Here is a 26032-nt window from a genome sequence, read left to right as displayed (position 1 = left end):
CACGCGTTACTTGAAATTTTCAAACGCTCCATCTATATGGTTTTTTGGAACCAAATGACCCAAAATTTATCCTGCTATGGTTTATTCCGTGTATATTTCCATATTCCATGCAAACATTTATAGATTTCCAATTTTTTTGAAAGTGCCTCATTTTTGTCACGGCAGCACAAATTCATTCTAATTTATTCCGTGATAACTGCACAAAATTAAAAGTTAAGCGGGGGGGGGGTTATGGTTAGGGTGGTGGGAAAGAGTAAGATTAGGTTATGGTTAAGGTTAGGGTCGGAGGTAGGAGTAGGGTTAGCAATAGTGAGTTAAAAAACCCACCACAAAAATTTGACTCATTTCGCCACGGGAGCATGAAAACAAAACAAAACAAAACAAAACAAAACAAAAACAAATGCGAGACTGGGCTGGGTATCGATACTCCTTATTGGTCCTATTATTTTTCAGTTTCCTTATCAATTTTCTTTGTGGAACAATTAAGGCCGACAGACCTCTCCAAATGCATTTGGCTCAAAACTGATCAAATAATGGAAATTTTCAGAATAGGTCCTGAAAAATGTGTGGAATCACATACTGAAAGTCCCAGAAAATCCTCTTTATGGTATTTTCAAAAATCTCAGGATGGTGTCCAAAATGGCCACTTTTTTCAGGTTTTACTTTTATTTTGAACATATCTTTGCTTCTGGAACAGTTCTGAAACTGATTTAAGTGTCTATTTTTTTAAAACCTTTATTTAATCAGGTTAGTCCCATTGAGATCGAGACCTCTTTGCAAGGGAGACCTGGACAATTATAAATGTGTCCAGTTCACCTAACCTGCATGTCTTTAGATGTGGGAGGAAACTGGAGCACCCGGAGGAAACCCACACAAACACACGGAGAACATGCAAACTCCATACAGAAGGGCCACAGGTGGGAATCAAACCCATGACCTTTTTGCTGTGAGGCAACAGTGCTAACCACTAGTCCACCATGCTGCACTGTCCCCTAAATATATGTTTTAGGGGACATGATACTCTTTACTAGAGGTAGGAGTAAAGGTGCCCTGACACTTGCGTGACTTTGATCCGCGCAATTGCATGCATTGTGCCGTGCACAAGAGTAAACTCGTCTCAAAGTCATTGTAAACTGTGTGCGGCTTCATCCATGTGTCAAAGAAAATTTTGAAATGTTCAAAATCTCCATCATGCATTAATGACGTGAACTTCACGTGAACATTACGCAAACAATTCAAAAACACTGCGTGTGAGTGCGTCAGTGCATCACAGCACAGCTCGTCTGAACGATTATAACGAGATGTTAAATCTATTAGAAATGTACTTTTACAGCTGGTCACAAAAAAGGGATGAACATGCAACTGTTTTATCAAGCTATTACAATATAAACATGAAAAAAATTACCTTTTTAGATGGTTCCAAATACATTCTCCACCTCATTAAGCGCACGCGAGAAAAGCAGCAGCTGGAGCACTCTTCTGTGATTCCGGAAGCGATTAGAGGCGTTATCAACAGCCAACTCAGACAGAAAATTAATTATCCACTACAAAATAATTATTTTATATATGCAGCATCCAGCGCACAATGGGCCTCATCTATCAACGTTGCGTACGGCGATATTTGAGCGTATATGGGGTGTACGCTGAAACGGCTGCGCTACTTGGCATTTATCAATGTGGTCGTTGGCGTACGCTGCGCTGAAAATATACACCAGGTCGAGAGGTGGTGTAAATTATACACCAATTATACAAATCAATGCATATGTTACATAAATAACACTTTCCTGATTATACTACATAATAATCAATACAAATCCCGCCTTTGCGGGATTGTTATGGAGCACGATCCGTGGCCACAGCGCTGACTGCAAAGAAAGCGCTGCTCGCCTTTTTCTCCAGACTTCGAGCCTGGAGCCAGAGCAGCGCTGAGCTTAACTTCATGTGGTGTGATTGTTTTAGACAATGAAATTGATAATAACAACTGTAGTTTCATCATTACCTTAATTCACCCGTACTGCAGCCAGGTTTTCTCGTCTCCATTCGGTTGTCACAATAAAATAAATACAGAAATACATTTAAAAAATAAAGACATCTGACAGATTAGGTGTGTCTTATTAATTGAGCGAGCAAATATCCACATGTCAAGAATTATTGACATGTGAAAAGAGAATACAGTGGTCCCTCGCTATAACGCCGTTCACCTGTCCTGGCCTCGGAGTCTCGCAGAGTATTTAGTCCAATTTTGCATGCCTTTTTTTTACAGTGTTCTGTGTTCTGCGTATCTGTTTATAAGAATCTTGTTGCCCAGAAGAGAAAAGAGCGCCAACAACTACTCATAACTGTGTTTGTCACACGGAAACAAACACCTGCTGCAGCCAGGTGTGAGTGGGAAAAGGCACGGCGTCAGGACGCAGAGGCCCGATCTGTGAAATACTGGTGAGTCACTATTACTACTTTCTTATATGTCCGACCTCATTCGTTGATCGTTAAAATTAATTCGTTGGTTCTAAATGCCATCATAATTATTTATAGGAAAACGTTCTATTTTTATTTCTCAAACAAATGTTTGGGCCTGAAAACAGTTTGGCATTATTTTCCTACTAAGGTTTGAACTTTGAGAGTGTTTACACACGAGAGAAAAGTGAGAAAATGTTCATGCCTGATTGAGAAAGTGTATAAACTGTGTAGTGAGGGGTTTTACAGCTTTGAAACGTCTATAATAATTGTAAAAAATAACACTGAGTACGTCGCGGTTTCGCGTATTATGGGCTATTTTTTAGAACGTAACTCCAGCGATTAATGAGGGACCACTGTAACACTTTATTGATTATATACTACAAAACAATTGATACGACAGCCGCTTTTGACGCTCTATTGGCACGCGTCGTGATTGGTGGAGTTCTTTTTCTTTGCCGTCTTCCCGGCTTCCATGTCGTAAAATGAGGGTGTGTCTGAAGCAGAGTCGGAATATTTATGGGCATGTTTATAATAATTACGATCGTTTCCACCTGCCGCATTTATCAAGATCACGTCAGGCATACGCCAGAAATGGGCAGGTGCGCACTGCTTGATACATGTCACGGCGACTTTGGTGTATTTCAAGTTTACGATGTAAATTTATGTCACAAGTGCGCAACATTGATACATGAGGCCCAATGCGTGGCAGCCAATGGAACAAAGCACGGCTTCCAGCTGGGAACACAGCAGGTGGAGATTGTCACAACGATGTGCGTGCAAGTGCGCGGCTCAAAGTCGTGCAAGTGTCAGGGCACCTTAAGTCACCATCAAGTCAAGTCATGAATCAGCAAGTCTCAAGTCATAATGACCACCAAGTGTTTGCAAGCTGACTTGAGACTTGACGTGTGACTTGCAGATTCATGACTTGAGAGTGACTTGATGGTGACTCCCACATCTGCTCTTTACTATGATCATCCGCACTGCATTTATTTGCATAACTTCAAGGTGAATAAATTAGCACGTGGAGTGTACAAATCACAGCATCGCTCCTCCTAAAGGCGTCTTCCCCCTAATTAGCCGAATAAACAGTCCTCGCAGTGTCTTCATGTTAATAACTGTCTCACTGCATATGAGAACATGGAAGATAATGAGCTCAGAAGACAAAGGAGCCAGAGGACAATGCTCCTTTCAAACAGGAGACATGATGAGACCTAATTAGACGTATAGCTACTGCGATGCAGGATGAAAAACAAGCTTTATGCGACGTGAATTTCCACCCCGTCAACAATAAACTCTCAGTGGGAAAGAAATAATGAGGCAGACGTTACACTCGCTGCTCATACAAGTTCAGTGCAAAATGTAAACTGATCATCTTGTGTGCATTTGCAGATCTTTTGCTAAAAAAAGAGCTTATTCGTGTATGGAATCATCACTCACACTTTTCAAGATGTAACTAGAAGCACTCGGAGAGCGCAAACCTCCACCAAGGCCATAGGGTCACTGACGTCACATGGAATACCCTTTGGCAAAGAGACTTATTCCATGTCGTTTCATGCATCTACCATCATGTTTCAGATTCAGTGGTTAAACCCTTAGATCTTCAGCAAATGTATTTATAAAGAGAAACTGCATGAACTGCATAAGTTTTTTTTTATTTTCTAATAACAAGTTTATTCAATCAGGAGAAACAAATGCTAAATTATTGTTGTGCTGTAACTTAATTTTTGTTCAGCCTTTGTGACCCGTCTTCATGAAGTTAGATGCAAAAATGTTGAAATTGGCCCTATCCTGCAATGATAAAGAATCCTTAAATATTACTGGATCCGGATCGTGTTTCAGATCATTACCAAAATTTAATGACTTCTAAGTTAGGCCAAGATACACCCCTGGTAAAAATGTAATTGAAATCCGTTGAGGATTTTTTGAGTAATCCTGCTAACCAACCAACCAACCAACCAACAAACGGATGTGACCGAAAACATAACCTCCTTGGTGTTGTGTGGGCCGCCCGAAGAGGAGGTACTGCTGGCCAACACCAGAGGGCACCCTGCATGAAGGCGGGCTTCAGGCACCAGAGGGCGCAGTCGCCGCCTGGAGCATCTGGAACTCGGATTGACAGCTGACACTCATCCACTCATCATGACGCACCCATAAAAGCCTGGAGAAGACACCACACCCACGCCGAGAAATCGTCGACCCGTACAGGTAGACTCTCAGCCGTCTTCACAGCTAAGCTTTTGTTGTGACGTTCATTGCATCTGAGCTGGTAGCTGATATCAGTGACTTTTTGAGTTTGCAGTTTATTCCACTTGTGTCTGAGTCTGAGGGAGTTGGTTGGAGCCGGCGTTTCTGCTCTGCACTCCAGCACTCAACAAGTGTATACTGGGTCTGCACAGTAACTCACAGGACTTGTGAAAGCAGGAGGTGGAGGCGTTCTTCTCCTCCCAAAAAGGAGTCATTTGCTGACTGTATGCTGGGGGTGTTCACTCACACTCACTCTTAACTGTTTCTGTTTCCTGCCAGCAGTACCCGATCTGACAGCTGGAGACGGTGGCCACCTGGGGACTCAGGATTGGCGGCTCCGGGGTGTTCCAGATCCATTGGCGGTGGAAATCATGTGGGTTCCGACTCCTCTCTGGACGGGTGTCTCCTATCCTCGAGCCTGGCCACACTACACCAACTTGTATCTATATTCGTTGTGCACAGTTCACAACATTAAATTGTTATTCTTGCATTCCCATTGACCGTTCATTTACGCCTCCTGTTGTGGGTCCGTGTCATCACACTTTTCACAACAGGATTTCTCGGCCAACGTCATGGATCCCGAGGGGCGTCAACCGTCAAGTGAACCACCAATGGAAATGCAGGGTGCACGGGGGCCAGCAGGAGGCGTACTAGGTGAGCTGCAGCAAATCCTAACCGCCTTCACTGCTCGGTTGGACTTGGTAACCGAGCAGAACTTTATCCTCAATTGGAGGATGGAGGCTCTCACCGCTCAGGTGGAAGCGCACGCGCAGGGCGCTGCTGCGGCACCTCCTCCTGCTGCCCGAGGGCCTGATATTGATATTCCAGTGGCTGTTCAACGAACCCCCTCCAGAGCCATACGGAGGCTGTGTCGAGATGTGCGCTGACTTTTTGATGCAGTGTTCGCTCGTCTTTTCACAGCGTCCGGTTATGTACGCGTCTGACGCTAGCAGGGTGGCTTATGTAGTAAATCTGCTTCGAGGAGAGGCACGCGCCTGGGCTACGGCGCTTTGGGAGCAGAACTCACGGCTCCTAACAACATACACTGGGTTTGTGCGGGAGTTCAAACAAGTATTTGATCACCCCAATAGAGGCGAGACCGCTTCGAACGTGCTGCTGTCGATGAGACAGGGGTGTCGGAGTGCAGCCGAATATGCAGTCGACTTCCACTTCGTGGCAACAAGGTCTGGCTGGAATAACGCTGCGCTCCGCGCCACCTTCGTAAACGGACAGTCTCCGGTCCTGAAGGAGAATTTGCTGGCGAAGGATGAGCCGCGGGATTTCGATGGGCTTGTCGATCTAGTTATACGGTTAGACAACCGACTAGAAGAACACCGCCGGGAGTGAGGCGAGGGGCGTGACCGGGCACGAGCCGTCCCTCTTCCTTCCGGGTCTAAACGGTGGCCACCTGGGGACTCAGGATTGGCGGCTCCGGGGTGTTCCAGATCCACTGGCGGTGGAAATCGTGTGGGTTCCGACTCCTCTCTGGACGGGCGTCTCCTATCCTCGAGCCTGCCCACACTACACCAACTTGAGATTGACTGTAGTATTGATTGTATCTGTATTCGTTGTTCACATTTCACAACATTAAATTGTTATTCTTGCATTCCCATTGACCATTCATTTACTCCCCCTGTTGTGGGTCTGTGTCATCACACTTTTCACAACACTTGGCGGAGGTAAATATAATATTTCAAATACTTTCTTTTGATAATGCAGCTGTAAACCTTATGCATGATGTCAAGTTTTCTTTTCAAACATTCATCATAAATTGCAATATCAGCATCACCTGTGGGGGCAGTATAAAGGCAGTTGTACAGTCGATGAGATGGACTGTCCACCTCAACATCTGCTTGTATATTACTTCAGACTGACCATCCTTGGGGTGGGCTGGGTGGTTGAAGCATCCTGCCCTCACAGACAGATCACGTTACATGAGGAAACTGGTGAAAGATTTCTCATCTTTCTTGTTATCGAGCACTTTTTTTTTGATGTTTTGTATCTACCAGCTGAGGAAATGATGTGAACAAAGTTTAACACTAAGAAAAGAAATGCGTCCGGCTGACTTATGATTCTGCACAGCTGGTCAGTCAGCTCACAAGACCAACTGCTTTGGCAAAACTTCTGTCATTAAGTTACAAATGCTATCGAGTGCACCATCCTCCAGGTTATCAAGAGTTTCTGCTCTCATTGTGGAACCATTTGGTGACAACTGAGTTTTCCACACAGGTGTTACCCTGTAGCAGCTACAGTGATAAATGTCAGAAATCCTGGACTGATGTTACCATTCTGGGAGAAGAGAGTATTTGGCACCAATCTACCCTCTGATGGATAAAAGCCAAAACAAAAAAAGAACAGACCTGTCCTCCCAGCATAGGACTATTTTGCTTTTACCATGACAAATCAGGTGTTTAAAAAGCGCGTGAAATATAATAAATTCTCACACAAGAGTGAAGAGACATCTATAATTTGAGGAATGAAATAGTGAAATGTAGCCAAAATATTATATATATGATCTCTCAGTTGGGTGGTTAGATATTATGTGTCATAGAAACATTTTCTTCAAATGTCATCCATCAGCAACTGCAGCATCATGCTATTTGCTAGATCTTTTTAAAATCAATATATTTGATTTGCTAGACCTTTTTTAGAATCAATATATTTGATTTGCTAGACCTTGAGGAATAAATCTCTACAACAGTAGGAAAACCTCTGACTCAAACAATTTCCCATCTTTAATGTGTCTAAATATGATATACAATTGTATGGTATTGTATGATTCAAGGATTCAAGGATTCAAAAGAAGTTTATTGTCATATGCACATAGGAACATGTTCCCTGCACAATGAAATGTGTTTACTGCATTTTACCCATCCTAATTGCCAGTTAGGAGCAGAGGTTGCCTTTTTGGCGCCCGGGGACCCAGCTCCAGATGTATATCCCTGCCCTAGGTCACGAGAAGGGATGAGCAAACCTTGACCGGCCTCATGATACACTTAACAAACAACAACACACATAAGCTGGTCCGGTACATGAACACATATAAAAGCACACACAAGGAAAGACTTGGGAAAAGAAAAACCTCCATTGCTGCTGCGTTGAACTCCCGCAGCACCACTGGAGAGCAAAAAAACCCCATAGCACAGAAAACAGTCATAACAAAAACAAAAACAACAACAACAACAACAAAAAAACACAACAGACGACAGACAACAGCCGAGACTTGGATGTGTCCAGTGTCCAGACAGACACAGCTTTCCGGGCTGCTCCTAGTGGTTGGATTGTGTCTAACTATAATTAGGTTAGGGTTAAATGCAGAGGACAAATTTTGTTGTATGTATATATATGTACAAAGACAATAAAGGCTCTGTTCTATTCTATTTTCATCTCTCAGAAGGATAGTTCTTTGGGTGACTGCTGCCATACATGCTTCTTAAAATAAATGAATAAATGTCTTGTCCAGGGTGTACTCCACCCCATGGTGAGATAGGCTCCAGCTTCCTTGTGACCCTTGATTGGACTTCAAGTATCTCAGGGTATTGTTCTTGAGTGGGGTTAGATGGAGTGTGAAATCAAGACATGGCTTGGTGCTGTGTCTGCAGGACTTCAGATGAAGCACCAAATCATTGCAGTGAAGAAAGAACCGATCCAGAAGGCGAGCCTTCAGTCGAGTTGTGCCTATCCTCACCTATGGTCATGAACTTTGGATAATCAATGAAAGAACAAGGTCACGGATACAAGCACTGGAAATGAGGTTCCTCTGGGTGAGAAACTTGAATATCCCAGAAGGACTCAGAGAAGAATTGTTGCTTCTTTGCACTGAAAGGATCCCGTTCAGGTGTTTGAACATCTGCTGAGGATGCCTCCCTGGTCATTTCCCTATAGGGAGGTCTTCCAGGCCAGCCCAGTCTCACATTTTTTTTTGTCCTCCCAATTTTCGTGACTGTTTTTTTAAACTCACTATTACTAACCCCACTCCTTCCCCTAACCCTAACCATAACCACCCCTCCTCCCCACTGCACTTTTAACTACGTGCACCCATCATGGAATGAATTAGAATAACTTTGCGCTCCCATGATGAAAATTTTGCACTTTTCGTGACAATATGACGAACCAATAGATTAATGTATATTTCATGCTGCTGAATCACGACATGTCATGAGACTGGGTTGTCCAGGCACATCCAACTGGGAGGAGACCCAAGGGAAGAACCAGGAATTAGGGAAGTGAGGGAGGAGCGGTTTAGTTTGCTGCCACCATGAGCTGGATCAGGTAAGAGCGGCCAAAAAAAAAAAAAAAGAATAAATGAATGAACCAACAGAGGTAAAAATCACTTATTTAGTTAAACTCAATTCAATTTGGAGAGAAATTTTCATCAAACAATAATATGCAACCCCAACTTAAAGTACATCCAAGTAATAAAATTTAATTGAGCTGTCGGTTTGGGTTTAAATCATGAACCCAAAAGTGAAAAGATGTTTTGTGTCCGCGCTCTCTCCTCACACCTGATTAATTAACTTTGGTGTTTGTCAGCTTTTGATTGGTTGAGCACTGATTAATTAGCTGTGGGTTCAGCAGGGGGATTTGGAAATCAGGGTGAGACACCCAGGGGCTGGGAAAGTTGGGCTGTGGGTTTTCCGAGCTGACCGGGGTCTCACCGTGTCTCCGCGGTGCCTGCTGTGCAGACGCGTCCCGGATGGCCCGAGCCCACCTCTCCGCCTCCTGCAGGTTGATGAGCGGCTCCTGGACCAGCGCCACCCGAAAACTCTGCTCCACTCTCTGTCGGGTCACTCCGGCGCTCATCCAGCGCCGCTTCAGCGGGTAGAAATAAGCCGAAAAGTAGGCGCCGACGTCCCCGTCGTCCGCCCCCCTGTAAGCCCGGCAGCCGACACAGTCAGACAAGTTAAAAACCGCCTCAGTCCGTCCGGGTGACGAGCAGATCCTCCGGACGGTCAGCGCGCTCTCCGTCAGGCGCACAGAGTACCGGAGCGCGTCTTTCAGCGTGTCGGTGAACTCCCCGTACAGGACGTCCACGAAGCCGTTCCGCTGGCGGGACGGGACCCCCGGAGAGCCGTCTGTCTGCATCCCGGATGGAGAGAGAGGGCGACGCGTCCCACAGGCCGGTGTTTGGACGGACTGAGAGCGCAGCCCGACGGCTGCGGGACCCGCAGCAGACGCTCTCCTAGTTCACAGTCTCCCCCTAGTGACTGAAGCCGGAATGACAACACATAATTTTACAAATTTAATTTTATTTGGCGATATCATACACATAGAAAATTACAATGAGGTCTGACTCGTTTGCAAGGAAGCTGCCAAACAATAGTCTTCATAATTTCTGGAAAGAAATCAGAAGAGTGAATAGTTGTAAAACATTATTACCAGCAAATATTGATAGTGAAAGTGGTGAAGAGGAAGTTACTCAGTTGTGGCAGAAACATTATTATGAGCTGTTCAGCTGTGTTAAAAGTAACTCTTTTACAGTGTGTCACATTAATAGTAATGAAGATGTGATTGTTTCCCCACAAGAAATATATAAGGCATGTGGTGGTATGGATACCTGCTGTGCATTTAGAACTTGCAAGAAAAACACTCTGTCCCCTTCTTGCTGCTTGTTTTACTGGCTTTTTACATCATGGTATCTTACCAGATTCTATTTTATTGGTTATTTTAGTGCCAATTATAAAAGACAAAACTGGCAAAATCAACAGCCTGGATAATTACCAGCCTATAGCGCTGACCAGTATTTTTTCCAAGGAAGGTCTTGGAGAGGATTATACTGAATAGGCTGGAACAGTTTGTCTTGACTTCTCTGACAATCCAAACAGTTAAACAGCCGTAGAACAGGCTGTAAGGTTGGTAACACCATCATCAATCACCTGATGTATGCAGATGATTTGGTGATTTTTTTATTTTTTTTTATTTTTGGTCCATATAGTTTTGGTCTTCAACACTCACTATGGATGTGCTCTCAATATAGACTTATAGACTTTGACATTAATTCTAATGCAAAGAAGAGTAATATTACGAGTGCTCGAAACAACGAGGACAGTACATCTGTGTTTCCTGTTTTCTCTTTCTGGTGCTGCCCTTAAAATATGTGACAAGGTTAAATATTTAGGACATTATGATGACATGACCTGTCTGATGATAAGGACATTTACAGACAATGTTGTATAATTATGTACAAGGTAATATTCTGAACTGCAAATTTAGTATGTGTTAACCATCTGTAAAGACCACTCTTTTTTTTTTTAAAAAAAAGAAGCTTTTAGCACCCCAGTGTGTACTGCTCACTTATGGCAGCACTGCAGAAAAGCAGCATGCAGAAACTTAATGTGGCATGTAATGACGGCATGAGAATGCTGCTTAAAGTGCCACGATGGAGCAGTGCGAGCCAGATGTTTGTCAGTGTTGGTGTCCCCACCTGTGCTGCTGGACTCAGGAATCTCATGTGTAGGTGTATGTGTAGACTATCTGAGTCATCCGACATAATTACAATATTAGTGAACCCTGCAATGAATGCGGTCAGGTTTATACAAGCCACTCACATGATGATGAAACATTTATACTTGTTATTTTGTGGATTTCTAACTGTTTTGTTGTATTTGCCTCTTGTATTGTTCTGTCTCTTTTGTGCTGTGGACTGTTTTTTTGTGTCCTGAATAAAATATTTGAGTTGAGTTGAATGAAAATGTGGTCCTCCAGATGCACAATAAAACACACACACACACACACACACACACACACACACACACACACATTATATATATATATATATATATATATATATATATATATATATATATATATATATATATATATATATATATATATATAAGCAGCTGTTGACAACTTGTAACTAATAAGTAATGCAACTAAGAAGGTAAACTATATAGTAATCTAACTTGGTTACTCTTAAACTGAGTACTCAGCAAGGTAACTAATAGTTACTTTTCTGAATATTCAATCATAAAAATAACCAAGTTAGAGTACTAGTTATTTTATTAGTTACATTCAGTTATATATATATATATATATATATATATATATATGTATATATATATATATATATATATATATATATATATATATATATATATATATATATATATATATAGGTGTGTGTGTGTGTGTGTGTATTTTAGTTACTTTATACAGTTACTTAACTTATTCTCGAAGTCTTAAAATTACGACTTATTCTCGTAATATTACGACTTTATTCTCGAAGTCTAAAAAAAAATCAATGTGGCCCTAAAACGCCGTCGTAATTTCAGCATGTACCTATGTTCATATAATTTTAAGAATATGCATTATTATACATGTATTAATGTGAAGTTTTACACAACATTTACGTTTTTGAGGACACAGAGGGAGTGGTAAAATGGTTACTCTGCGGCTTATTGGGATATCACGCCCTGCCCGTGGTCACGTGGTATGTGACGTTACCATCGAATAAAATGCTGTCTCGCGAGAATATTTGTCCTTTCGTCTGTTCAATCGTCGGTGTACTGCAGTAGAAATTATGTCTTATCAACAGGTTTCTCATATGTTAAAGTATTTATATAGGAATGCGGCCGAAAACAACCGCCTAGAACCCGCGGCAGTTCATCCACTATGAAAGCGTAAGTGGAGATGGTGTAAAGTTTCCGTACGAGGCGCTAGCTAGTTGTTACATTAGCATGGGGGACACGTGGTGTGGTCTTTGTTATTTCGACCAATAATGCACAGGTTTAAACTACACGCTTTGCTTTTGAAACTTGATATAACAAGTCCAGCATGTGACTAATTTTGGTCCAGTCAGTTTTTGATAACCCAGTGAATGAGAGTATCAGTCTCTTTTGTGGCTCTTGGTCTGCAGTGCCTGTGATGAGTTTGTTATCCCTGTCTGAATGACGTGTGGAAATCCATGATTCTGATGTGCTGCAAATTAGTCCTCCAAAACTACTTGATTTAGTTGATCTTTGACAGCATAGAACACAGAACCTGAACTTTTCGTGTTTTAAGATCACTTTTGGTCTGACTCCGTGGTATAACTCACAAACTCGTAGCTTAAAGCAGATAACCCGTAAGTTGGAGAGGAAATGGCGTCTCACTAATTTAGAAGATCTTCACTTAGCCTGGAAAAAGAGTCTGTTGCTCTATAAAAAAGCCCTCCGTAAAGCTAGGACATCTTTCTACTCATCACTAATTGAAGAAAATAAGAACAACCCCAGGTTTCTTTTCAGCACTGTAGCCAGGCTGACAAAGAGTCAGAGCTCTATTGAGCTGAGTATTCCATTAACTTTAACTAGTAATGACTTCATGACTTTCTTTGCTAACAAAATTTTAACTATTAGAGAAAAAATTACTCATAACCATCCCAAAGACGTATCGTTATCTTTGGCTGCTTTCAGTGATGCCGGTATTTGGTTAGACTCTTTCTCTCCGATTGTTCTGTCTGAGTTATTTTCATTAGTTACTTCATCCAAACCATCAACATGTTTATTAGACCCCATTCCTACCAGGCTGCTCAAGGAAGCCCTACCATTATTTAATGCTTTGATCTTAAATATGATCAATCTATCTTTATTAGTTGGCTATGTACCACAGGCTTTTAGGGTGGCAGTAATTAAACCATTACTTAAAAAGCCATCACTTGACCCGGCTATCTTAGCTAATTATAGGTCAATCTCCAACCTTCATTTTCTCTCAAAAATTCTTGAAAGGGTAGTTGTAAAACAGCTAACTGATCATCTGCAGAGGAATGGTCTATTTGAAGAGTTTCAGTCAGGTTTTAGAATTCATCATAGTACAGAAACAGCATTAGTGAAGGTTACAAATGATCTTCTTATGGCCTCAGACAGTGGACTCATCTCTGTGCTTGTTCTGTTAGACCTCAGTGCTGCTTTTGATACTGTTGACCATAAAACTTTATTACAGAGATTAGAGCATGCCATAGGTATTAAAGGCACTGCGCTGCGGTGGTTTGAATCATATTTATCTAATAGATTACAATTTGTTCATGTAAATGGCTAATCGTCTTCACAGACTAAGGTTAATTATGGAGTTCCACAAGGTTCTGTGCTAGGACCAATTTTATTCAGTTTATACATGCTTCCCTTAGGCAGTATTATTAGACGGTATTGCTTAAATTTTCATTGTTACACAGATGATACCCAGCTTTATCTATCCATGAAGCCAGAGGACACACACCAATTAGCTAAACTGCAGGATTGTCTTACAGACATAAAGACATGGATGACCTCTAATTTCCTGCTTTTAAACTCAGATAAAACTGAAGTTATTGTACTTGGCCCCACAAATCTTAGAAACATGGTGTCTAACCAGATCCTTACTCTGGATGGCATTACCCTGACCTCTAGTAATACTGTGAGAAATCTTGGAGTCATTTTTGATCAGGATATGTCATTCAAAGCGCATATTAAACAAATATGTAGGACTGCTTTTTTGCATTTACGCAATATCTCTAAAATTAGAAAGGTCTTGTCTCAGAGTGATGCTGAAAAACTAATTCATGCATTTATTTCCTCTAGGCTGGACTATTGTAATTCATTATTATCAGGTTGTCCTAAAAGTTCCCTAAAAAGCCTTCAGTTAATTCAAAATGCTGCAGCTAGAGTACTGACGGGGACTGGAAGGAGAGAGCATATCTCACCCATATTGGCCTCTCTTCATTGGCTTCCTGTTAATTCTAGAATAGAATTTAAAATTCTTCTTCTTACTTATAAGGTTTTGAATAATCAGGTCCCATCTTATCTTAGGGACCTCGTAGTACCATATCACCCCAATAGAGCGCTTCGCTCTCAGACTGCAGGCTTACTTGTAGTTCCTAGGGTTTGTAAGAGTAGAATGGGAGGCAGAGCCTTCAGCTTTCAGGCTCCTCTCCTGTGGAACCAGCTCCCAATTCAGATCAGGGAGACAGACACCCTCTCTACTTTTAAGATTAGGCTTAAAACTTTCCTTTTTGCTAAAGCTTATAGTTAGGGCTGGATCAGGTGACCCTGAACCATCCCTTAGTTATGCTGCTATAGACGTAGACTGCTGGGGGGTTCCCATGATGCACTGTTTCTTTCTCTTTTTGCTCTGTATGCACCACTCTGCATTTAATCATTAGTGATCAATCTCTGCTCCCCTCCACAGCATGTCTTTTTCCTGGTTCTCTCCCTCAGCCCCAACCAGTCCCAGCAGAAGACTGCCCCTCCCTGAGCCTGGTTCTGCTGGAGGTTTCTTCCTGTTAAAAGGGAGTTTTTCCTTCCCACTGTAGCCAAGTGCTTGCTCACAGGGGGTCGTTTTGACCGTTGGGGTTTTACATAATTATTGTATGGCCTTGCCTTACAATATAAAGCGCCTTGGGGCAACTGTTTGTTGTGATTTGGCGCTATATAAAAAAATTGATTGATTGATTGACTTTTTGAAAACTGTTTTTTTTTTCTTTCTTAAATTGTTGGCCAGGTTTCACGTACTAATAAAAATAATAATAATGAATTCTTTGATATTTGTTGCAGCCATCAAATGGCAGCATGATCACAATTGGTCCACTTCTAGAAGAGGCCACAGACTGTATTGGAATTGTCTATATTGGATTTTGGTCACGCAGGGTATTGTGGGAAATGTTTTCCTGCTGCTGATGCACAGACATGCTCAAAAAGTAAACAGAGGCTCAGAATGCTGGGGATTACTTATTGTGTCCCTGGATGCATTGTTCTGGTTCCAGACAGGCAGCTTCAGAAGAACAGATGCTTCCCATTTGGCCCACCTTATGATATTTGCATGGAGCTTCTCTGAAGGTGTTTTTCCTTAACAGGGTTGCGGTTCTTCCTTTCCGGCTGTGTACTTCGCTGACTTGGAGAAATGAGGTACGTACAAACTGCTTCTTGTCATGTACAACCCCTGGCAATAATTATAGAATCACCGGCCTCGGAGGATGTTCATTCAGTTGTTTAATTTTGTAGAAAAAAAGCAGATCACCGACATGACACAAAACTAAAGTCATTTCAAATGGCAACTTTCTGGCTTTAAGAAACACTATAAGAAATCAGGAAAAATAATTGTGGCAGTCAGTAACGGTTACTTTTTTAGACCAAGCAGAGGGAAAAAAATATGGAATCACTCAATTCTGAGGAATAAATTATGGAATCACCCTGTAAATTTTCATCCCCAAAACTAACACCTGCATCAAATCAGATCTGCTTGTTAGTCTGCATCTAAAAAGGAGTGATCACACCTTGGAGAGCTGTTGCACCAAGTGGACTGACATGAATCATGGCTCCAACACGAGAGATGTCAATTGAAACAAAGGAGAGGATTATCAAACTCTTAATCTTCTGCTGAAAAACTAATTCATGCATTTATTTCCTCTAGGCTGGACTATTGTAATTCATTATTATCAGGTTGTCCTAAAAGTTCCCTAAAAAGCCTTCAGTTAATTCAAAATGCTGCAGCTAGAGTACTGACGGGGACTAGAAGGAGAGAGCATATCTCACCCATATTGGCCTCTCTTCATTGGCTTCCTGTTAATTCTAGAATAGAATTTAAAATTCTTCTTCTTACTTATAAGGTTTTGAATAATCAGGTCCCATCTTATCTTAGGGACCTCGTAGTACCATATCACCCCAATAGAGCGCTTCGCTCTCAGACTGCAGGCTTACTTGTAGTTCCTAGGGTTTGTAAGAGTAGAATGGGAGGCAGAGCCTTCAGCTTTCAGGCTCCTCTCCTGTGGAACCAGCTCCCAATTCAGATCAGGGAGACAGACACCCTCTCTACTTTTAAGATTAGGCTTAAAACTTTCCTTTTTGCTAAAGCTTATAGTTAGGGCTGGATCAGGTGACCCTGAACCATCCCTTAGTTATGCTGCTATAGACGTAGACTGCTGGGGGGTTCCCATGATGCATTGTTTCTTTCTCTTTTTGCTCTGTATGCACCACTCTGCATTTAATCATTAGTGATCGATCTGTGCTCCCCTCCACAGCATGTCTTTTTCCTGGTTCTCTCCCTCAGCCCCAACCAGTCCCAGCAGAAGACTGCCCCTCCCTGAGCCTGGTTCTGCTGGAGGTTTCTTCTTGTTAAAAGGGAGTTTTTCCTTCCCACTGTAGCCAAGTGCTTGCTCACAGGGGGTCGTTTTGACCGTTGGGGTTTTACATAATTATTGTATGGCCTTGCCTTACAATATAAAGCGCCTTGGGGCAACTGTTTGTTGTGATTTGGCGCTATATAAAAAAAAAATTGATTGATTGATTAAAAGAGGGTAAATCATCACGCAATGTTGCAAAAGATGTTGGTTGTTCACAGTCAGCTGTGTCTAAACTCTGGACCGAATACAAACAGCATGGGAAGGTTGTTAAAGGCAAACATACTGGTAGACCAAGGAAGACGTCAAAGCGTCAAGACAGAAAACTTAAAGCAATATGTCTCAAAAATTGAAAACGCACAACAAACACAAATGAGGAACGAATGGGAGGAAACTGGAGTCAACGTCTGTGACTGAACTGTAAGAAACCACCTAAAGGAAATGGGATTTACATACAGAAAAGCTAAACGAAAGCCATCATTAACACCTAAACAGAAAAAAAACAAGGTTACAATGGGCTAAGGAAAAGCAATCGTGGACTGTGGATGACTGGATGAAAGTCATTCAGTGATGAATCTCGAATCTGCATTGGGCAAGGTGATGATGCTGGAACTTTTGTTTGGTGCCGTTCCAATGAGATTTATAAAGATGACTGCCTGAAGAGAACATGTAAAGTTCCATAGTCATTGATGATATGGGGCTGCATGTCAGGTAAAGGCACTGGGGAGATGGCTGTCATTACATCATCAATAAATACACAAGTTTACGTTGATATTTTGGACACTTTTCTTATCCCATCAATTGAAAGGATGTTTGGGGATATCATCATTTTTCAAGATGATAATACATCTTGCCATAGAGCAAAAACTGTGAAAACATTCCTTGCAAAAAGACACATAGGGTCAATATATCATGGCCTGCAAATAGTCCGGATCTTAATCCAATTGAAAATCTTTGGTGGAAGTTGAAGAAAATGGTCCATGACAAGGCTCCAACCTGCAAAGCTGATCTGGCAACAGCAATCAGAGGAAGTTGGAGCCAGATTGATGAAGAGTACTGTTTGTCACTCATTAAGTCCATGCCTCAGAGACTGCAAGCTATTATGAAAGCCAGAGGTGGTGCAACAAAATACTAGTGATGTGTTGGAGCGTTCTTTTGTTTTTCATGATTCCATAATTTTTTCTCAGAATTGAGTGATTCCATATTTTTTTTCCCTCTGCTTGGTCTAAAAAAGTAACCGTTACTGACTGCCACAATTTTTTTTTCCTGATTTCTTATAGTGTTTCTTAAAGCCAGAAAGTTGCCATTTGAAATGACTTTAGTTTTGTGTCATGTCTGTGATCTGCTTTTTTTTTCTGCAAAATTAAACAACTGAATGAACATCCTCCGAGGCCGGTGATTCCATAATTTTTGCCAGGGGTTGTACAATGCCACTCACTTGATGATGAAATTGCTGCATAGGAAGTGCCGTCTGATGCGATAACTGCCGATAGCAAAAGCTGTTCTGAGAAGTATCTTTAAGTCTAAGGGACTTGGTGGATATCTGAAAACTTTTCATTTACCATGTAACAATACCCCCCTCCCTTTTTTTTTCTTAGGTCAAATGGTGATTAAGAGAGAGAGAGAGGCACAGAAGCTCTGAGATGACCTCAACAGGTAAGTGCTCAGTGTATTAACATTCAGCGAAAGGAAGCCAGTGATGATACATGTTATCCCTGTCTGAACACGAGTGTGGAGTTCTGGAACCTGAGGCTTGATGTGTCATGTTGAAAAAAAAATGGATGGTGATTCTAATTTAACAGTTGTTTTTTTTTTGTAAATGACAGGTGAAGTGAATGATGACATGGATGCAGAACCAACTGACAGCTGGTCCAGAACCCTGAAGCTTTGTGTGCTTTGATTTTCTGTTTGATGCATGATATATATTTTAATATTAACACCAGTCTTGCCTTAAATTTATCTATTTTACATTCAGTATCTTTAACTTCTGTTGTTATTGCAAATACATTATTTTGTATTCATATTTGTCTTACAATAGCTACACAATATCACCATTTCCCTCAAATATTGTTCACAAACCATTCTAAATCTGTGATAGTGAGCACTTCTCCTTTGCTGAGATAATCCATCCCACCTCACAGGTGTGCCATATCAAGATGCTGATTAGACACCATGATTAGTGCACAGGTGTGCCTTAGACTGTCCACAATAAAAGGCCACTCTGAAAGGTGCAGTTTTGTTTTATTGGGGGGGGGGGATACCAGTCAGTATCTGGTGTGACCACCATTTGCCTCATGCAGTGCAACACATCTCCTTCGCATCATCCGTGAAGAGAACACCTCTCCAACGTGCCAAACGGCAGCGAATGTGAGCATTTGCCCACTCAAATCGGTTACGACGACGAACTGGAGTCAGGTCGAGACCCCGATGTGGACGACGAGCATGCAGATGAGCTTCCCTGAGACAGTTTCTGACAGTTTGTGCAGAAATTCTTTGGTTATGCAAACCGATTGTTCCAGCAGCTGTCCGAGTGGCTGGTCTCAGACGATCTTGGAGGTGAACATGCTGGATGTGGAGGTCCTGGGCTGGTGTGGTTACATGTGGTCTGTGGTTGTGAGGCTGGTTGGATGTACTGCCAAATTCTCTGAAACGCCTTTGGAGACGGCTTATGGTAGAGAAATGAACATTCAATACACGAGCAACAGCTCTGGTTGACATTCCTGCTGTCAGCATGCCAATTGCACGCTCCCTCAAATCTTGCGACATCTGTGGCATTGTGCTGTGTGATAAAACTGCACCTTTCAGAGTGGCCTTTTATTGTGGACAGTCTAAGGCACACCTGTGCACTAATCATGGTGTCTAATCAGCATCTTGGTATGGCACACCTGTGAGGTGGGATGGATTATCTCAGCAAAGGAGAAGTGCTCACTATCACAGATTTAGACTGGTTTGTGAACAATACTTGAGAGAAATGGTGATATTGTGTATGTGGAAAAAGTTTTAGATCTTTGAGTTCATCTCATACAAAATGGGAGCAAAACCAAAAGTGTTGCGTTTATATTTATAAATGTAACTGAATACAAAACAAATACTGGTGTTTATAATGATATAACAGCTTGGTTAAGTCAGAAAATCTCAACGTGAATCACTTTTCGTGGTTAGTGTTTAAATCTGTCTCAAAAGTTAATGTAAACACTGTAAGTTGTATTGAAATGTCAAAGTCCAGTTTATTATCACGTTTGAAGTTGGTGGTGTTAAGCAACAATGGAAATGGTGTCTTCATGTCACTGTCACTTGATGGTACTGGATCTCCATCACTTGAGCTCTATCTGGTGGGTTGGAGGCAGGGCCCCTTAGCCTGCAGAGGGAAAATAAAGAGACGGCAAATTCATGACACGTGTCACAGTAAATGAATGATCTTTGTTCCACTGATACTGGAAGCAGAACTGTTTGTTCTGTTTTGTCGCTGAAGACCTCCCTCAGCCCGACAGCTCTGCTCTTTATTTTCTCCAACTCTTTCTCTTCGAAACAGTATTGAAATGTCAAAATTTGTTTTAAAGATACGTAGTTTTAAACAGGAAGTGTTAAACTGCTGTTGCAAACAGATTCATGTTACCTTAAGTTCGCGGAACTCCTGGATGGCCAGTTTCGTCTTCATTTCTATCCTCTTAACCTCAAGCAGTAAGGGCACTCCTGAATCGGTCTCTGCAACTGGAACATTTTTAAAAAATGACATTGAAGGTAAAATGTTTTACAATTTCAACTTATAAAAGAAAGAAGTTTTTGATGAATTATTTGTTGAAAAGTTTTCCTTACTTGGTAAATCTTTGGTTTTTGAGATGGATGCAGTTGGAGGTCTCTGAATTAGTCTCTCTTTCTCTGTCTGAATCTTACTCATTCTGATCTGGTCCTGTAAAAAAAAAACATTTTCCGTTAAGTTCCCTGGTGAACTGGAGCAGGATAGTGGGGTATTGAATCATGAACTGAGATTTGATGATTACCTGATAAATTTGTTGCTGTTGCTTCTGCAGCTTCTGACTTTGCATATGTATTTCTTGCAGTCTGGTTGTGTGCTCAGCTTCCACACGTTTCGCCTCCTTGTATTTTTCGACAGCCATCTTTAAAGCAGATTGTTGAAGTAAATGAAAGAAGTTCTTGTCCACAGTGCACAGAAGGATGTGCAGTGTTAATTTATCTTATTGAAGACCTCCTGCAGTATGACTTGGAGGGCTTTGATATTTACTCGCTCCTTCTCTCTGTCCAGCTCGTCCCTTAATGTTGACAGAGTCGCCCTCTCTTTTGTAAGAGACTCCTCTTTAACCTTCAGCTCTGCAGCTTGAAGTTTCAGGTCGGCCTGTTTCTAAAACACAACGAAAGAGGGAAAAATCCACCTCATTATTCCAGCTTTGAGCCACAGCAGGACAAATATTTTTGTCTTTGGAAAGTTGTATGTCAAAAAAAAAAATTAAGAAAAATTAAGGTGATTTTGTGATATTTTATGGAAAAGTACAAAGATTGATCTGAATCTGAACCAACAGGGCTGCTGGTACAAAATGTGCTGCCTCCTGTGCTCTGAAACTCACCTGCACCTCCTTTAGAACCATCTCAAGCCTCTCCTTGTCCTTGGCGTAGACCTGGTTCCACTCGGCAGCCAGACCACTCCTCTCCTCTGCACAGCATGTCATTACTGACATCTGCTCCTTCAGTAACCCCATCTGATGGAAGGAGAGTTTGTTAGGAGGAGAGTCATGGAAGTAAAGTAGAAATCATCTCCATTAACCTACACAAACATGGATACTGGAAATCTTTTGGGCCTCACCATTTCTTTTTGCAGCTGCTTGTTCTCTGCGATGTTCTGCAGATGCTCTTCTTCCAGGGCTTTCCGTGTAGACTCCACTTTGGCCTGGTCTGCTGCAAACTTACTCCATTCCTGGGATGCACAAGACAGAACATAACCTACCATTGAAATGTTTGAGGTAAAATGTATTTTTAAAAAAATTCAGATCTTTTGTTCGACAGGGCAAAAAACAAGCAAAAAACAAAACAAAACAAAAAACGCCAGTGTAAGTGCCTTAAAACAGTCTGTGACCTGGATCTCAGGTCTGTGACCTGGATCTCAGGTCTGTGACCTGGATCTCAGGTCTGTGACCTGGATCTCAGGTCTGTGACCTGGATCTCAGGTCTGTCCTTTTTTCTGACCTCCTCACGTTGTTTCTTCAACTCAGTGAACCAAGTTTCAATCTTCTCCATCATTTCCTTCATTTGATTTTGCATATCTGAAACACATGTTGAGAGAAGGAACGTTAGCCCACTTAGAACACAAAACCATCTGGATGGATGGTCCAGACACTGAGCTCACACTCGGTTGTGAATGTGAAGAATTTTGTGTTGTTTGTTAATAAAAGCTTACTGGTACTCCTGTGAACATTAGTGAGTGTATCCTGGTTTAAGATGAGAAAGCATTTGGACCTTTTTTAACCTCAAAACAAAAAATGTTAAAGAATGATGAGTTGTAGAGACTTTCTACATTTTAATAAAAGTTTTCTTTGTGTTGCCTCTGACATTGGAACCAGAATAGAGAAATTTGGTTTGGCAGTTTCGTTATTCTGGATTCTCACACACGGTGTGAAATCGTGCTCACGTACATTAATAGGATAATTATTTTAATATATTAACTCCTCAGTTAGTCTTCAGCAAATGAAAAGACAAACACGCTACGTTATAACCGTTTAACACCAAAGCCTTTGACATACTGATTGTACTTCTGCAGATTTCACTTTTTTTCCCTGTAACTAAGCCTTTGTGTGTGTGAGACTTACTTAGGGAGTCTTCGTCTCTCCACTGTGGCCTCTGCTGCAGGTCTTGAGCGACATTTTGCTGAAGGATCTCCACATGAGAGGAAAGTTCTCCCACCCGAGAGGAGAACTGCCCCATCTGGTCAATGCTGGCTGCAACAGACCTGCACAAAGAAACCAGACTGCTGAGTCCAGATTACAAAAGTCCTGATCAGGATCAGGCCAAATTTGAAAATCTGTTAGGAATCAACAAAAATCAGTTCACGTTAACTGGTAAATGAAATTAAATGACATTGAGTAGATGTTCATTTTTCTAATAAGTTTAAAATTTGCATATATTTTTTTTTTCTTCTCAGTGAACTTAAAAGCCTCCAGGAGGAACTTAAGTGCAGTGTCAGACATGGGGGGGGATCAATAAAAGTGATCAATTTTATTTCATTTGGAGATCATCCAACATTAGTGTTGGATGATCTAATGTTGAATAATGTTTGGATGACTGTAAAGTATATAATAGGAAGATATTTTTAATATTATGCCACATCAATTCAACATACAGTATAAGACTTTTGAGGTAATTTTGGTTTAGCAAAAATAAATCAGTAATATTTATCTTTCACTTCTTGTATCAGTGGAAGTGATACTTCAGATTTGATCTTATTGTTTTTAATTCTTGCTCTTTTGGTGACATTTGGCTGCTCCTGTATAAATGTACAGTGCAGGATGTTCTGTAGTTTTTGTATAACTGCACCCAGAATCTAGATTTGTAATACCGTCTTGTATTTTACTGCTGCATTAGAACATTAAATAGTTGAAGAGTTTTTTTTTTTTTACCTTTGCAGTTCTCTGAGACTCTCTGCCTCCTGGTCTCTGTCTTTCAGGGCCTGGGTGAGTTTCTGCTCGTACTGAGCCTGCAGCTCTGAGCGCTCCTGCTCAGCCGCCTGTTTAAATGTGTCCAGGTCTTTCTTCAACTCGGCACATTCTCGCTGAGACTCGTTCTCCTTCTGAGCTGCAGATTGTTCGAGCAGCTTGATGCGTTCACTGAAAAAGCAGAAAGACATAAGATTCTTAAAGTGTGTTGAATGATGTAAAAGATATGTTTCTCCACACACACACGCACGCGCACACACACGCGCGCACGCACACGCACACACACACGGGTTCTTCTTCGAGGTGAAGTGTGATGAACATAGGGGTTAAAGTACCTGAATGTCTTCTCCATGAGTTCCAGCTCTGTTTTATGCTTCTTGCTTTCTTGGTCTTGTTGCAGCTGCTGCATCTTCACCTGGAGCAACAAAGCAGAAGAAAAAATATAACACAACGCTAAAATACCCTCGGCCGTATGAACATTGTGTTCTTTATAATTTGCAGTTGTTTAATTACTTAAGATCCTATTGTCTTATGTACAATTTATACATGTTCAAATCAAATCATTTGTTCATGTTGTGCAAATCAAGGATTATTTGTGGGTCACCCTCTGTGCATTTAAAGTTATTAACAAGAAAGACTTGTGTGCCATATTTTATCAATACAAAGATCTATTAAAGTACTTGCTATTATGCAGGAGGCATTCATTAGCTGCAACACTTTGCCACCAGGTGGGGCTACGTGAATATTTCCCAAAAGTGTTTATTTCTCACTATATATCTCTTAAGTTCACAGGTGTTATTAGATTCCAAAAACGGCGTTTTCGGTTTTAGAAGTGTTTATTTCTCGCCAGCTTTTACATAATATATGATAAAGAGGACACACAAATTAAATAAGAGTTTAGCACTTACCTACCAGCCTGTGATGTCACCAAGCTAATGTCAGCGAAATAAGTTCACAGGTGTTATTAGGTTCCAACAACTGCATTTTAGATTTTAGAAGTATTTATTTCTCGCTAGCTTCTACATAATATATGATAAAGAGGACACACAAACGAAATAAGAGTTTAGCACTTACATACCAGCCTGTGACTTCACCAAGCTAACGTCGGCAAAATAAGTTCACAGGTGTTATTAGGTTCCAAAAACTGCATTTTAGATTTTAGAAGTATTTATTTCTCGTTAGCTTTTACATAATATATGATAAAGAGTACACACAAACGAAATAAGAGTTTAGCACTTACCTACCAGCCTGTGATGTCACCAAGCTAACGTCAGCGAAATAAGTTCACAGGTGTTATTAGGTTCCAAAAACTGCGTTTTAGATTTTAGAAGTATTTATTTCTCGCTAGCTTTTACATAATATATGATAAAGAGGACACACAAACGAAATAAGAGTTTTGCACTTACCTACCAGCCTGTGACGTCACCAACCTAACGTCGGCGAAATAAGTTCACATGTGTTATTAGGTTCCAAAAACGGTGTTTTAGATTTTAAAAGTATTTATTTCTTGCTAGCTTTTACATAATATTGATAAAGAGGACACACAAACAAAAGAGTTTAGCACTTACCTATCAGCCTGTGACGTCACCAAGCTAACGTCCGCGAAATATGTTCAGAGGTGTTATTAAGTATGGCAAGCCAAGAGTGTCACAAATACGCCACTTTCAGTGTTGGCTTGCCATAATCAATAGAGGAGGGCGGATCGATCCTAATATCGATAATATTGATACGAACGCTGGTATTGATATTGAACAATCCCCATGTAAAAAGATAGATACTCAAGCTTTTTTCTCTCCCGCACGCACTGACTGCTGTGCATGCAGATTCATCAAAGTCTACTCTCTGTCTGTAAGAGTAGCACTGCACTGTGTCACACAACACGGAGCAGCGCACCCTTGTACAACCCCTGGCAATAATTATGGAATCACCGGGCTCGGAGGATGTTCATTCAGTTGTTTAATTTTGTAGTAAAAAAGCAGATCACAGACATGACACAAAACTAAAGTCATTTCAAATGGCAACTTTCTGGCTTTAAGAAACGCTATAAGAAATCAGGAAAACTTACTTTTTTAGACCAAGCAGAAGGAAAAAATATGGACTCACTCAATTCTGAGGAATAAATTATGGAATCACCCTGTAAATTTTTATCCCCAAAACTAACATCTGCATCAAATCAGATCTGCTCATTAGTCTGCATCTAAAAAGGAGTGATCACACCTTGGAGAGCTGTTGCACCAAGTGGACTGACATGAATCATGGCTCCAACACGAGAGATGTCAATTGAAACAAAGGAGAGGATTATCAAACTCTTAAAAGAGGGTAAATCATCATGCAATGTTGCAAAAGGTGTTGGTTGTTCACAGTCAGCTGTGTCTAAACTCTGGACCAAATACAAACAACATGGGAAGTTTGTTAAAGGTAAACATACTGGTAGACCAAGGAAGACATCAAAGCGTCAAGACAGAAAACTTAAAGCAATATGTCTCAAAAATGTAAGAAACCGCCTAAAGGAAATGGGATTTACATACAGAAAAGCTAAACGAAAGCCATCATTAACACCTAAACAGAAAAAAAAACAAGGTTACAATGGGCTAAGGAAAAG

The 26032-nt window shown here is 41.2% G+C and overlaps 2 protein-coding genes, 1 long non-coding RNA gene and 1 other non-coding gene across 6 annotated transcripts in view; 2 read left to right on the top strand and 2 right to left on the bottom strand.

The window, feature by feature from the left end:
• Positions 1 to 9860, bottom strand: part of LOC117528433 (sphingosine kinase 1) — a 54394-nt gene extending 44534 nt beyond the window's left edge. The window contains exon 1 of the mRNA XM_034191057.1: positions 9360 to 9860. Within this exon, the coding sequence (XP_034046948.1) occupies positions 9360 to 9786 (427 nt within the window). The 5' untranslated portion in view covers positions 9787 to 9860. The remainder of the gene's footprint in view (positions 1 to 9359) is intronic.
• Positions 9861 to 12159: 2299 nt separating this feature from the next.
• Positions 12160 to 18931, top strand: LOC117528084. Its single transcript, XR_004565672.1, has 4 exons — positions 12160 to 12323; positions 15506 to 15557; positions 18367 to 18424; positions 18595 to 18931. It is a non-coding gene; the product is annotated as an uncharacterized LOC117528084 (long non-coding RNA).
• Positions 18208 to 18278, top strand: LOC117528834. The gene has a single exon (XR_004565891.1). It is a non-coding gene; the product is annotated as a small nucleolar RNA SNORD49 (small nucleolar RNA).
• A 787-nt stretch (positions 18932 to 19718) lies between the features above and the next one.
• LOC117528636 (fas-binding factor 1-like) lies at positions 19719 to 25090 on the bottom strand. Of its 3 annotated transcripts, XM_034191263.1 has the most exons (13): positions 24999 to 25015; positions 24837 to 24860; positions 23766 to 23845; positions 23395 to 23601; positions 22588 to 22727; positions 21968 to 22044; positions 21588 to 21698; positions 21352 to 21483; positions 20976 to 21128; positions 20770 to 20886; positions 20585 to 20678; positions 20385 to 20479; positions 19719 to 20126 (listed from the first exon to the last, which is right to left on the bottom strand). In XM_034191263.1, the coding sequence occupies exons 3-13, from the start codon at positions 23837 to 23839 to the stop codon at positions 20094 to 20096; spliced, it is 1233 nt and encodes a 410-aa protein (XP_034047154.1). In that variant the 5' UTR covers positions 23840 to 23845; positions 24837 to 24860; positions 24999 to 25015; the 3' UTR covers positions 19719 to 20093. The 3 variants fall into 3 exon arrangements, with proteins under 3 accessions (XP_034047154.1, XP_034047157.1, XP_034047155.1); XM_034191266.1 differs by having other exon boundaries at positions 21012 to 21128; positions 23766 to 24860; positions 24999 to 25090; XM_034191264.1 differs by lacking the exon at positions 24999 to 25015 and having other exon boundaries at positions 24837 to 24963.
• Between the last annotated feature and the right edge of the window lie 942 nt (positions 25091 to 26032).

This window comes from Thalassophryne amazonica, chromosome 16, assembly GCF_902500255.1.
Source record: "Thalassophryne amazonica chromosome 16, fThaAma1.1, whole genome shotgun sequence".
Taxonomy (NCBI): Eukaryota; Metazoa; Chordata; class Actinopteri; order Batrachoidiformes; family Batrachoididae; genus Thalassophryne; species Thalassophryne amazonica.
The sequence above is the reverse complement of the archived record's forward strand: the minus strand, read 5'-3'. Positions and strand labels throughout refer to the sequence as shown.